We start from the raw sequence: 14690 nt of genomic DNA, 5'->3' as shown, positions 1-14690 counted from the left end.
CTTACTCTCCTGCCTTATTTCCTGGGTAAAAGTTTAATTAATACTTCACCCCAGAAGCAATCCACAGAAGAAATCGCTTTATGGGGAGTGAAGTCATAACCGCAATCTGCTTTTCCCGTGAATGGCAGTTTCCTTGCTGCACTTCCCTTCTTGTCCCTGGAAATCTGTTACCTGCCGCCTCAGTGACGAAAATGGAGTCCATCAAATGATCCACAAAGGATCATTTTAAGAAAAAAGTTGGAGACCATCCTCTCGTTACCTCCTTTCCTCTCTTTAGCTAAGATCTCAAAGCACATCTTCCCAGGGCGCAGATTACAGCAGGCCTCGTCTCCTGAGCAAGCTGCACTGTGCATCACACCCACTACATTTCATCTGTTTCTCAGGTTAAGAGCTGAGGCCACACACGGCCAGGATGTTAGAAATAAGTTGCAACAGGCGTGGTTTGCCCCGCCCCCAAGGCCCCGACAGAAACCGCACCCACTTCCCACTGTCATGCTCTTCCCCAGGCCTTACCCTGCCCAAGAGGTTGTCCTGAAGCAGCGTCTCCTGCAGCACCGGGGCCACCTCCTCCAAGCTCAGCATGTGGCAAAGGTCGGTGAGTTCCTCCTGTCCCAGGGACCCAGTGCCCGTCGTGTCAAAACTGTCAAACAGCTCCTTGAGTCGGGCCTCATGCTGGTTCTGCTCCACCTCATCCATCCCATAGCCCACAGCGCTCACCTGTGCAGGACAGAGACAAGGACAGGTTGTGGCAGCCTCTGGAATCCTGCCACTGCCACCCCTCGGCATACTAGTCCTACCATCTGCATGCCCTGGCCCCCTTGTGCCGGTGGATCAGGACCTTGGGCAGGGCCAGCAGGAGAGGTAACGCTGCACACTCACCAGCAAGACCACCGGTCTCTCCAGGACCCAGCCCTAGCCAGTGACCTGCCCCCTACACTTGCACGGGGCACACCCACAAGGTCAGGTCACCCACAAGGTCGGGTGGGTCACCAAAGGCTAACATGACCAGAATGAGGAAGTCTTGTAGGCAGAAAGGCACCCCCTCAGGCGGCCAGCCAGTCTGTCAAACTCAAGACTAAGAGTGATTCTTTTATCAGCTCATCTGGCCCAGGATTTACAGTGAAAGACCACTTCTGGCAGCCAAATAAAGTAATTGTTACTTTCAAATAAAGTAGCTGTTAGTGCCAACAGACCACAGGGCCAGAGCTTCCGTGCAAGTCCATGAGCTCCAGCCAACCTGCCCAGATGTTGCAAGCTGCTGGCTCGGGTGAGCTGCTTCTTCCGCAGCCTGGATACGCCCTTTGTAGTTAGACCAGAGCGTCGCAGCAGGAGGCACTGGATGAATACGTCTGATACAAAACCACCTCTCTGTTTACAAGGCACCAAATGCCTTTTCCACAAGTTCCTCAAAAAGCAACTCAATTAACCAATGGTGCAATTACATGAGGTGTGACAGGAAGAGTATTCCCTGAAGCTGGCTTTAGTCCCAGGGAGGGTTAGGTAATGCTTAGTTGCCTAGAGAAAGGAGAAAACAATACTCCAACCTTTCAGACAGTGAGGTTCCAAGGAGCCACAGATCATACAAATCATACAGAGTCTCAGGGGACCTCTAGCATCTAGGCCATCGCACCTCTGTTCACCTGGTTACTCTGCCTTCCACCTCTCTGATCCACCCAAATCCCAGACCTTCTGTTTTTCCATTTTGGATAATAACATGGAGTATCAATAACTCTCACAATCATTTTTACTAAAAATATACACCGTAAAGTACTGGGTATACCATATGTGAAGAATGAAATCCATTTTTTTATGAGAGCTGATAGAGAATGCTCTCAGCCTTGAGTTTGACAGACTGGCTTGCACAACAATTCATTTCTAATGTGTTAGGACTTCCAATCAAAGTCTGCCACCTGCGTATCTGGAGGTACCTTCAACCATGATGCAATGGAAGCCAAGCATGACATATACCCTTGAGACAGCAACCTCAGCTTTCTGAAACAAGGCTCTCAGAACCAGCCCTTGACTGTAAAAAGCAGCACCTTTTATAAAAATTTTATTTATCTTGCCAATATAATTTTTTACTGTGATAAAAACCATATAACGTGAAATCCACCCTAATAAAAAATTAAATGTGCAGTATTAGTCACTATATGCACATTGTTGTATAGCAGGTCTCTAGATCTTTTTCATCTTGCATGACAAGTTCTACACCCACAACACAGCAGCTCCTCCATTCCCCTCCCCCAGCTCCTGCAAACACCATTCTACTTTGAAAAGCAGCACCTTTAAGTAAACCGAGCCCTGGGTCAGAAAACTCTGACTAGAGGTGATGTTCCATGGAGCAGGTCATTACAACATGGGACACGTGTTGAACACGGCCAGCACTGAAAATAAGAGAGCCTTCCATACAAATCAGGGATGCTCTAGGTTGTGTGGCTTTCTTTCCACAGACAACTGTTCAGAACATGACGAGGTAAAAGAGAGCCACGATCTTCCCAAGGGTTTCAGCTGAACCAGGTGGACTCAGAAGATGGATTCCATCCAGCTCTGCCATGTAACTCAATTTTTATAGGGGCCACTCATTAACAAGCAGTGGCACCATTCTGGTCCAGACTCCTGGTATCAGAAGGTCTCTCCTCCTAATTATCAGTTTTTCTATTACTAAGGTACTGCTGGCTCTGGCTATCTTCCCAGAGCTGGTCTGTTGGACTAAGTAATCACTATGTAAATGTTTTCAAAATAAGTTGAGGGTGCTATATAAACATCAGAGCAACAGAAAAGAAACACCAAGGTGCTAAGCAAAGCCACCAAAGTTAGGAATTTAGAAGAGGCCAAGGCTTGGCTAATGAGATTCACTTAGAGTCTGCCAGTTACTTGTCAGCTAAAATCTGCTGAGAATCCCCAAGGTGCTCTGGGATTTTTAGGGTTGCCATAGAGCTCAGACTCACTCTCAGTTTACCTGTCCCATGGGCTATAATCTGACCAGCTTCATAAAAGCCAGACTATTCTGCTTTTGTTTGATTTTACATATTAAAAAAACCCCAAAGTGAGAGAATTCTAACACTTCCCCTTTTAAGAACTATATTTAAGGGTTGAGGATTTTGCCCAGTCAGCGTGGCCCAGTTGGCTGAGCATCGTCCTATGAACCAGAAGGTCACTGGTTCAATTCCCAGTCAGGACACATGCCCAGGTTTTGGGCTGGACCCCCAGTAGGGGGCATGCAGGAGGCAGCCGATCAATGTTTCTCTCTAATCAATGTTTCTATCTCTGTCTCCCTTCCTATCTCTGAAATCAATAAAAACATTAAAAAGGGGGGAGGGGTTGAGGATTTGTCGATCTAAACCAATGAAAGAAGGCCATAAAACTCACAATGTACTGAAAAACCTTGATCTTACCCATGGCTTTGAATTTGATAAACTATCTTGCCCTGTTCTTTGGGAAGTCACTGGATTTTAAAACTTTTCATTTTTCAGTAGCTTTCCTTTTTTTTAATCTCTATATTTTTTCTCTCTCCTTCCCAAGACACTATGCTTAGGAAAACATTCTTTTGACTAAAGCGGGGAAACAGCCCTACCCCTGCAGAACAAATGATCATATGTAAGGAAACATCCAAACTATGTTACATATGGTGACAAATTGTCAGTACTTGTCTGGCACAGAATGCGTTTTTACTGGTTGATATTATTCCCCAAATGTTCATCAGTAATTTCATGGGCAAGAATTTTTTTCTCCCCATTTGCCAGAAATTTCTTTAAGGGCAGGGTCCACAACTTCTTTTTCTTTTACAGCTTCCTCCAAATGCACAGTACAGTGTGTTTTCCACATCAGGGCACAGTAAACGTGGGCTGATTGGGTACATGGAGACTTCTTGAATGAAAACTTAATCTGAATGAGCGCTACAGAAATGAGCATATGAAGAGTCTGAAATGCCTATTTCGTCCACAAACACACCTGTACTCCCCTCCCACTCCAACTCTTTTTCAAAGGCATTTTCAGTCCTAGACATAACCAAACAGAAGCAGAAAGCCAGCGTTCACTGCCAAACTGGACCATGCAGAGCTGTCTGAAGTCTGGTTCAAGGAGTTAGTAAGTGAGCCAATGGGATTCGCACACTTCAGCTGCGTTTGTTATGGGATGTAGCTCTGGAGGACAGTCTGTACTAGAACACCTTCCCTCACCTGGTCGGTACTGCTCAGTGGTTGAGCATCGACTCATGAACCAAGAGGTCACGGGTTCGATTGCCGGTCCAGGCACATGCCTCATGAACCAAGAGGTCACGGGTTTGATTGCCGGTCCAGGCACATGCCCAAGTTTCGGGCTTGATCCCCAGTAGGGGGCGTGCCCGAGGCAGCCAATCGATGATGCTTCTCAGCGCTGTTTTTCTCTATCCCTCTTCCTTCCTCTCTCTCTCTCAAAATCAATTTAAAAAAAACACACCTTCCCTGGTCCCCTCATTTATAGAACAGGAAGAATAATACCCATCTGGAAGGGTTGTCCTGAGGGTTAAATATGGTAAGCAATTGAGAGTAGCGAATCCCACAGAAAGCTGTGAAGAGAGGAATTGAGAAAACCACCAAGAAAATACCTGTGACTTACAAAGAATAAACTGAAGAGAGGTAACTTACACAAGTCAATCAGCCACAGATCTGCCTTTAATGACACAGGACAGGAGCTGTGGGATGCCAGAATCCAGAGAGCAAGAATGGGCAGGGTACGTCTGATGTATATTGACGTGTTACATTACTAAATGGTGATGGCAGTAGATAAAGTTCAACGTTTCCTCAATCTTTAAAGGCAGACTGTTGGACCAATTTAATGTGAAACAAAAACAGAATGGCTGAAATATAGTTGGGAGTTCAGAAGAAACAATTTTTTAAGTTTCCAAGCATTTACTACTGTAAGTCTGGCCTACGCAGAGTATTCTACCTATGTGATCTCATTTAATCATCCTAATACTTTAGGTATCATACTCCCATTTAAGATGCAGACACTGGGGGTTCGCAACAGCACACAACTTTTCCAAGCATACAGCACTAACGTGGGGTGGAGCCGAGGCTGGGGACCTGGTCTGACTCTAACTCCACTGGCTCTCAGTCCTACACATACACGAGGGGGACCACTGAAATGATACCATTGGCAAATCACTTATCTCCACCTTCACGTGTTAAGCAGCAGAACAGTACCAGGTACTAGGAACCACCATGGAACACCTGACGGCCGCGGACTCCCCCAGGTTGGAGTGGGGAGGGTGGGGCTCCTTCCTCCCTCCCACCCTTGGTCCACTTATTGAATAATTATAGCCTCCAAGGCATTAGGGATACATAGCATAAGCAATCTCTTTCTACTAAAGCAGCTTTGGGATTCAGGGCATAAAAAAATACATTTATATGTAAAAGTGATCATGAAGAATCCCATATCTTCAATAATGGGCAAAGTGTAGGAACTGATCGTTGTTAAATTAATTCCCCCAAACACTTAAATATGTCTAATCTGTGCAATTCAGTGCTTTTCAGAGTCAAAGGCTAATGGATGGCCACCAATGACAGGAATCTTACTCAGAGATAAAGAAAGTTGGGTTTGGAGTCATAAATCTTTCTTCAAATAGCCAAGAACAATTCCAGTTTTATAAAGCCTGCCACAAACCTGGGCCTCTCTTCAACCATCCACCTTCCCAATCAAATTGTCAGAAGCCTTTATGACTCCTCTGGAATAAAAGGGCCAGTGTGGGCAATATTTGGGAATTCTAACTGGAGACAGTTAAATAAGAGGCAGATGCACAGAGCCATTCATCAAAGCATTTATCACCCAGTAGCCACCCATAATGAGAACTATTTGGAGCATTTTCCTTCCAAATAATTCAAAACAAGTCTGCCAAATGCACAGACCCTGACAGGGATGTCCATTACAGAGCGGTGTCATTGTGCTCCACTCGGCAACCCTGGCTGGTGAAATCACAGTGCCAACTGGGGCTGGAAGGGATCTAGGTGGAGGTGCAGCTGGAATGATGAAGTCCCCCAACACAAGGCCAGCATGAAGTGGATATGTGAACTTATGAACTTTCCAGCATCCAAGACATAGAAAGGAGCTTGTAAGAATGGCACCCTGGCCAAAGGAGACGTCTGTTCTGGGCCAGAGGGAGTGAAAGGGGGACAAAGCCTGGCAAGGGAAGACCAAATAATAAATGAGCACAATGCCAGAGCCCCTCGCCCAGGCCTTTTATTTCCCCTCCAGATGGTCCAGCAGCTGAACAGCTATGAGGAATGCCTGTATGTCCCTCTTGGCTCAGCTGCTTTCGCTGGGTATTATAATAGATGCTTTGGGGTCTGTGTTCAGACATAGCTGTTGGGGGTCTGCAGACCAGGCAGTGACCACCAAGTGACTAATTTAGGTACTTTACAACTAAAGTGATAAACAAGCTTTCACCATTTGGCAAGTCAGAGCCTCATAATGCCAATGATCATATTAAAATGTTTCTTTTTCTTCTCTCTTTTCTGCACTTTAATTTGCTGCAAAGATTTCCGGTCTTGCCATTTTGGACAAATTTCAGTATAAAATTAAATAAGGATAAGAATAAATTTAAGTTTAGCAAAAGCTTAATACAAAAAGCAATTGTCCCCATTTACATATCTATATAGAATATTTCTGCCCCAAACTACTGTGGCTCAAACTGATTACTGTGATAGTCTCCTCTCTGCTCAGATAGCACCTCATTTCTAGCTGGGTACCAAAAGCACAAGAGGATCACCAAGAATAAAATCACGGTATAAAAATATAAAACAAAAGCTTAAATGCTACCACACAGGAAAAAAAGTCACATTAAATTTGAAAGAATAAGAATCTTTGCTAACTACACTACAAAGTTTAATTTAACTAAGGGTATCCTACTAGTATTTATTCTAAAACATAAATAAACTTTGTATTTTCCTATCCTGAATGATGCAGCAAAGCCAAGCTTTTATTAAACCTAACAGCTAGGTGGCTTACCCATTCAAGTTGTTAACTCGGGATAGCTGGAGGAATAAAATCATTAGCCTAGCACACTGTGGATTCAATAACCTATAATCAGCTACTAAGTAAAACCACAAAAGCAAAAAACTGCTGACTGTTCATCACTTTCTTAAAAGAGACTGCTTACAACAACTTTCACTTTTTGAGCCATATTAACTCAAATTAATGTATAATGCCTGCAGCTATGAGGACAGTTCCCTGGGGTCAAAGTGAAGAGCTTCCCTTTTTACATCTATAAATAATAGGTTATCTCAACTTTGTGTTTTAAGTTAGCATTAGCACATAAAATACTTTGTAATTTTTCCATCCAAAAGCTGGAAAAAAATGGTTAGTTGCTAGTATAAGTTGCAATACAGAAGCATCCTAATTTTAAACAAAGTTGCTCACTTGCATACACCCATAATCTTTTTAAAATATTTTATTTGTAAATAGGATAAAAATATCTTTTTGCAAGGTTCAGTAAGTCTCTCCACAAACCCCTGCCCAACAGATGTAAGTTCAGTAGCCAGAATTCAAATCCCATAATTTATTGGCCTACTAATGAATAATTAGGATCTATAAAAATAAACCTCCTAAAAAGACTTGAGGCTGTTTGAATCCCTCAAAAATGCTCTGGTTACACTTGCCACCCCTTTATCAATGTTAGCCTGATAAAAATGTATTTTTATTATCAACATAAAAAGGAAGCATCGAGATTGGCGAAACATTAGTTTAGAAAGCCATCTGCAGTGACATTTAAAACAATTTACTTGAACAACATTTAACTTACGATGAGAATATTGCCTATCAAAATTAAGATTGATTGTTCAGAATTTATTGGAGCGCTAGGCATCCCCCTCTGGACAGTTAATATCTTTTGGTATTAGGGGGGGTCATCACATACCTACAATGGAAAAAAAACCCAAAACACAAGAGCAAGACATCCATGCCATTCTGAGCAGGTGCCTATTAAAATGACTGATCCGTCACATTTTAATGCAAAGCCTGTGCCTGTGATGGCTCCCTTTCCACTGCCCCCTATAAAGCCTCTTCCTGCTTTCGCCCCATCTGGAATATCCGTAAGTCCTACCCTTTATCTACACTGCACCTCAGAATGCTTTCCTCTAAGGAATCACCAGATAATAGGGGAACGTAAACAAATCAGCAGGGAAACTCCTCAGCACTTCCCTTGACCTCCCGAAGACACTGGCAACAGCTGAAGAGACCGCAAGAAACTGGTTCCGCAGCCAGGCCGCTAGCCTCACTTTTACACACAGTCTGGGAGTTTTCACGGCCCCTCCAACTCCAAGCAAGATCTGCCAATATTCCAGGTCAGCCACCAAGGTGCTAGCCACTAGGGAAGATCAAGATAAAACGAAGCTGACACAGAAACAGACTCCAAAACAAAGCATTTCCTTGCAGACTGTCGAGCCTCAGGAAACAAGTAAACATAGATTTATTCTAACATTCCTAAGGGAGCCAACTGAGAGTCTTCAAAAGGTCCCAGGAGCCTAGCCCATGGGCCACAGTGGACTTTATTATCAGGACTCTAACCCTACCACCTCCGTCACAAAAGACAACCACGCAATCTGTTTTCATTTCATTAATTCAGGAGCTGCGGTGCAGGGCGAGCCCCTCTGGGGAATTCTCAGCACCAGGAGGGGATCTGTTCCAGGCGAGGGAAGACGGCAGACCTCAGGAGAGCTAAGTGGTCTAGACACAGGGGACCTGGCAGAACAGTCTCTCCAGCCCCTTTGATTCGCAGGGCCCAGGCTAGGGAACTGCCTCTCCCCGTCTCTCTCTCTGTTCCAACTTGCCAGGGAGCCCCCCGCAGTCGGCGTCTCCGCAGCTCCGTGCTTCCGTCAGCGCCGGTCTGCGGGCTGCAGGAGCCCCGCTCCTGGAGGGAGCCCCGTTAGCTTCTCCCGCAACAGCCACACTCGATCCTGCCGGTGTGGCGAGCAAGGCTTTCAGGCAACAGACGCCTGTCATTTTGCCCTACCCCCTCTCTCAGCAGCAACTGCCCTGGGAAGGTCTTTCCGTGCGCGCCGACCCCACACGCCTTGGAAAAGCCCCACTTCCAGGGCAGCGCAGGCGGACACCTCGGGTTTCCCCAGACGGGCTTCTTTTTCCCGAGCTTCTCAATCGCAAGCCTGCCTGGGTGGCACAAGGCAACAGAGCCACCCCCCCTTCTGCTCCCTCCGGGGCTCAAGTCCACGCCGGGACCCGCACACAGTGGCCGCTGTCGGGGGGCGGCGGCGGGACGGGGCCGCGCGGGCGGCGGAGGTGCCCGCCCCGACCGCGCGGCGACCCGGTGCCGCAGGAAGGCGGGCGCCTCGCCCAGGCCCCTGACAGCCTGCGATGCAGACGCGCCGCCAACCCGCCCGCCCCCCGCCGCCCGCGGGCCCTCGGACACCCCGCCGCACCGCCCGGCCGCCCGCGCCCCCGCCCCCGCCTACCTTCCGTCGGCCTCTCCGCGGCGCCCGCACAGCCGGCCGCCCGCCTCCAGGGCTCTGCAAAGCGAAGGCGGGCGCTTTGTTAGGGCGCGAGAAGCGGGACAATACTTCGCAGGCGGCGCAGAGGTTCTGGGCGGGCGTCCTTCAAACGGACGAGAATGGGGACCCCCGCGACCGTCATTTCCATATGTAAGGAACCAGCTTCTACAAAAGCGCGGCTCCGGGGGGCTGCGGCGCGCGTCCCGCCCGCCCCCGCCCGCCCCGCCGCGGAGCCCGCGCCTCCGCGACCCGCCCCTCCTCCCGCCCCCACAGCCGCCCCCTCCCCGCTGCTCCCCGGGGAGCGTCCGGGCCGGCGGGCAGCCAGGCCACCCGCCTCCTCGCGGCCGCCTCCGGCGCCCCGGCAGCCCGGACACCTTCCACCCTGGCCCCGGGCCCGAAGGGGGAGCCCCGCCTGTCCGGGTGCCGGGTACGCGGGGGCGCGCAGGGCCCCACCGACGGCGCGGGGGCCCCGCGAGGCCTCCGCGCACCCCCAGGCCGCGCAGCTGGGGTCCCGGAAGCGGGCTCCGCGCTCACCGCGTCCCGGGGCTCACGCGCCGTTGGCCGCCGCGGGGACCATGGCCGCGGGCGCACTCGGGGCTCGCACTCGGCGGCGGCGGCAGCGGGACGGCCGCGCCCAGCGCGCTCGGCTCCCGGCTCGGCCGCGGCCACCCGGAGCTCGGGACGCGGGGCAGGGCCAGGCCGGCGCGGGGGAGGGGCCAGGCCGGCGCGGGCCCGGCGCGGCTCCGCCTCCTCGGCCCGCGCGGTGCGGGCAGCGGAGGGAGGGGCGCCCCGCGCCGGCGGGACCCGGGGGGGGGGTCCCCCGCCCCACACCTTGCTCGGGACCAAGCGTCAGGTCCCGACTGCTCGAGTGGTGGGAGCCCGGTCCGGTCTTCGCCGCCGCCTGACGCTGGGGCGCTCGCTTCGGAAATTTGAACTTGGAAACGCCGGGGCCCGAGGGCAGCAGGTGGAGGAGGCCGGCGCCCCGCGCACCCCCTCCGACCCCCGGCCGCCCGCCGCCCTTGCCCGAGCCGCGCCCTCGCACCCCCGCTGCGCCCGGGCCGCGGGGAGGGGAGGCCCCGCCTGCAGCCCGTGGTACTTGGAGGCAGGACTCGGTGCCTCTCTGCCCCTCCGACGGCCCTGGGATTTCAGCCCCCGAGCGACCCTTGGCCGTCCCGGGAAGAAGGGTCCCCGAGGCGAAAGGGCTCTAGAGCCGACTCTGAGCCCTTCCCAGCGAGTGCAACCCTCCGAGCAGATCTAGACTGGCTTCCGCCCTGGCCCCCCTGTTCTCACAGGCTCGCACCCCCTATCCAGCCTTCCGCGGGCGCAGCCAACCCTCGGGCACTAGCCACACAGGACAGAAAATCCTTGGAGTTGGTAGTTCTCCCGTCAACGATTGCTCGGTGTTTACCACCTCCTCTCTCTTCCCTCCTACTCCACCCCCCCATCTCCCCACCCCCCAAGTCTCTCCTTTCTCACTCCCCCATCCCTACACTTCTGCTCCAGATGCAAACAGGACCCCAAGACCAGGCCTAGAGCGGCGGCAGCTGTGGGTGGGGCGACACCCAGGGTTCTCCTAGCGCTGCAGGGTTAAATGCGTTGCCCTTGAAGAAGCCACCTGATTTATTATAACCCTCAAGTCTGGTTATTTCGACCAGAAACTGGAGAAAGCCCCCTGCTGCTGAGAGAACAAGGGACAGACAGGAAGGAAGGGAGCGTGTGGGGATACAGTGTGCTGGAAACGCCACAGAAAGGATCTTCCCTGACCCTGGCTCCACCTTTAGGAGGCAGACTTTACTATACCCATTTTGCAGCTGAGGAAACTGGGCCGTAGAGATGTTAAGGACCTTGCTCAGGATCACGCAGCTAGTACTTGGCAGAGCTGGGATTCAAAAGCAGATCACATATATGATAAAACTTCAGAGAACGAAGAACACACACAAATGAGTGCATGTAAAACCGGCCATATTTGAATAAGGCCCTAGGACTGTATTAATGTCAATTGCCTGGTTGTGATACTAGTTATGCAAGATGTTATCATTGGGGAAAGGGTTATATAAGGAATCTCTATGTTATTTCTTACAACTTAATGTGAATGTACAGTTTTTCCGAAGGAGAAAGTTAAAAAAAATAAAGCAGATCTGTCTTATTTCAGAACCCAAGCTCTCTTCCTTCAACACGGTGTGCCTGGAGAATGAGGGGAGGTTCATGTTCTGCATGCACACCCACACTCATGCACTTTATGTGTGGTTGTTCAGACTAGTAATAATGTACAACACACCATCACACTGCTAGGCAAATAGTTAACCTGTTACCAGAATACTTACATAGGCGTCATTTTATGTATAAGATAATAATGTTTGCTGGGGACTAAAACACCTCAAAGTCTGATAAGGTAAGAATAAAGAGAGGATCTTGTTTTACCTAATCTCTGCCATGGTTTTCTCTCCAAACACCCCTTTTTAACCTGCAAAAATTCTTAAAAATGAAACTGCTCATTAATTTAAAGCATAGTGACTCTTGGAGGCCAGAGATGTTGGAACTGGCATTCACTCCCCATGGAGGAAGATCAGAATTGGTGAGGGTTATATGACTGAAAAACAGAAGATAGTCTTTCTTGAAAGGAGTGAATGGTGTGGCGTTCGTGCTGAGGCTAGGAACTGGAAGTTACATTCAACAACCTCCAGCCTTCCTACAAAAGTGGAGGAAGCGTAGCAGTTCATGGTGTAGCTTTGCAAGAGCAATTCTACTAAGGTAGACAATTTGACACAACTGTGCCTGCAATTCTGGTTGCACAGGGTGAAAGGTTAATCTTAGTCCACCTGAGTCACTGGAAGAAAGCAGGGACTTACCTTAGAACCTATCACTTGAGATTTTCTCTCTGTTAAAACAAAAATGAAAATAACAGCAGAAATAGTAGCCAAGCTCCAACTCTACATTAAATACAATATTAGGAAAAATGAAAATGAAATGTAAACATTTACTTTGCATTAATACCCTTTACAAATCACATTTCACTCTTAGCTGTTGCAGTTTACCTGCCTCTGGTACAAACTCTCTCTTTACAAAGGGCCTTGTTCTGGGACCTAGGATCCTTCAAGTATTTGTAGATGACATTACTGAGTGGCTTTCTGTTACATTTTTCAGTATTGAACTGTCTTTCTCAGACATTTAAAGCTCTAAGAAGTTAACTAAAAAGTAATTCAGGGAAGACAAAGTAATTCTTTGTTTCTTCCTGAAAGTAACTTTGTAATGATTAGTTTAGAGTCAGGACAGCAAAAAATGAATTTATAAAGGAGAGAGAAAAAGCAAATTTAGGCTTTGTAAATTTCCTGGGATCTGCAGAGTTAAAGTTGGGTTTGTTTGTTTGTTTGTTTGTTTGTTTGTTTCTGGTCAGGGAAAGCCTATAGCTCTAACCAAACTGAGTCTACCTGCCCCCAAAGTTGCACTTGTGTATGAGTTATTTCTCTGTAATAACACCCAGGTCCTTCTCTGCTTCTTTAATAAATCGTTCTTATTTCGCTGACCATCTGAACTGGCCAGAACAGTCTTCAGGCAAGTTGTAGCACTGCATCAGGGAGGGCCAGTTGATTCAAGCAGATTATCACTTATGGTCCAGCCCAGGGACTGTTGGGGTGAGAGGGACACCCAAGGCTTTAAGGAAGTGGGTGGTGAAAGGAGGAAGGGAAAACTGGATTCCAGACATGCAAGTCAAAGACTAGGAGTTTCAGTGACAAAATGTTGGTGGTAAGAACCCAGGAAGTTGGCAGGAAGAAAGAAAAACACAGAAAAGAGGCAAGAAAGAGACAGAAGGCAATCTGATTTACACTTTTGCCCCTGAAGGGCTTTCATTAGGATTCTGTCTTCATTTTCCCTCATAAAATACACGCAGGAAGAGAAAACGGATTTGGCATGATTAGAAAAAAAAATTTTTTTTAAATAAGCATTGAGCACCTACTCCATGCCTACTACCATCCTGGAAGTCATGAGACATTCAAAGGGAACATCAACCTTGGTTCCTCCCTTGAGGAACATACCATTCTCCCTCGGGGAAGCAAAAATATGCACACAAGAGAGAGAAAGGGAAGAATGTGAGGTGGCAGTAGATTCTAATCAGGTCCCCCAGTTGGGGGACACACACATATACAGCATGGCAGAGAAGAGAGGAATGGTTTCCCTAAAGACGGCTTCCATCAGGTCATTCAGCTCACTGCTCTTCCTATCAGGCCCTAAGTCTCCTTCCTAACTTTCAAGGCCCTACTGATCCATGCAAACATATGTATCCTCAGTGTCCCCAGTCAACCTACCCTCCTTCCACTCTGCTCCTGTGTGCTGCTGAGTCTTCCCTCTGCTGCTCTTCCTACCCAGACCATCAGTCCAAAGGTATACTTGCTGCCCTGTCTCTGCCCACTGTTCTTTATTTGACCCAGCAGTTCATGCACGTCAGGAAGTGGTTATTAAACATGTGTTTTGGGGAGCTCGTGGGTGGAGCGTCTGGGTGCTTTCCAAATACTTGGCTCTCACAGGGAGAAGAGATGTTGCATATGTGTGCTTGGGGCTGGGTGGGGGCTGGGCATCATTTTTGGAACTATCCTCTTTCATGTGCTGGAATCTGGAAATGTTCTGCTGGCCTAAAGACTGTAGTGCCTGAAGATGGACAACATCACTGCATTCAAAGTAGAAGGAATGACAAGCTAGTTGAAGAAACATTGGCATTCCTTCTCCTCACACTCTCTTAGACGCTTAGCCAACATGACATGATATCTTTGCCTTTTTGTAAAAAAAAAGACCTTCGTTTAGAAAATGATGTAACATTTTCCCCCCAAACAAGACTACTTTAAGTTTTCTAGAATTTGATGCACACACAAAAGAAATGGGAACCCAGAAGCATATGTTAAAATAGTTCTTAAATTAGGTAAGTAAAACAATCCTGCCCAATAGAAATATGTGAGCCACATGTGTGATTAAAAAATTTCTAGTAGCTACATTTCAAAAGGTGAAAACAAAAAGTAAAATTTAAAAATTTTTTTTAACCCATTATATCCCCAAATAGTATCATGTCAACATGTAATCAATATAAAAAGCATTAATGAGATAATTTACATTAGTATTTGTATGAAGTCTTTGAAATCTGGTGTGTATTGTGCACTTACAGCAGGTCTCCATTCAGACCAGCCACATGTGGCCAGTGGCTACTGGTCAGACAGGGAACAG

At 48.3% G+C, this 14690-nt stretch overlaps 1 protein-coding gene across 1 annotated transcript in view; it reads right to left on the bottom strand.

The window, feature by feature from the left end:
* Positions 1-9632, bottom strand: part of NIN (ninein) — a 91448-nt gene extending 81816 nt beyond the window's left edge. The window contains exons 1-2 of the mRNA XM_087820543.1: positions 9444-9632; positions 514-717 (exon numbers count right to left, since the gene is read on the bottom strand). Coding sequence (XP_087676669.1) covers positions 514-696 — 183 coding nt within the window. The 5' untranslated portion in view covers positions 697-717; positions 9444-9632. The remainder of the gene's footprint in view (positions 1-513; positions 718-9443) is intronic.
* Between the last annotated feature and the right edge of the window lie 5058 nt (positions 9633-14690).

Source organism: Miniopterus natalensis, chromosome 1 (assembly GCF_054644295.1).
Source record: "Miniopterus natalensis isolate mMinNat1 chromosome 1, mMinNat1.hap1, whole genome shotgun sequence".
Lineage (NCBI taxonomy): Eukaryota > Metazoa > Chordata > Mammalia > Chiroptera > Miniopteridae > Miniopterus > Miniopterus natalensis.
The sequence above is the reverse complement of the archived record's forward strand: the minus strand, read 5'-3'. Positions and strand labels throughout refer to the sequence as shown.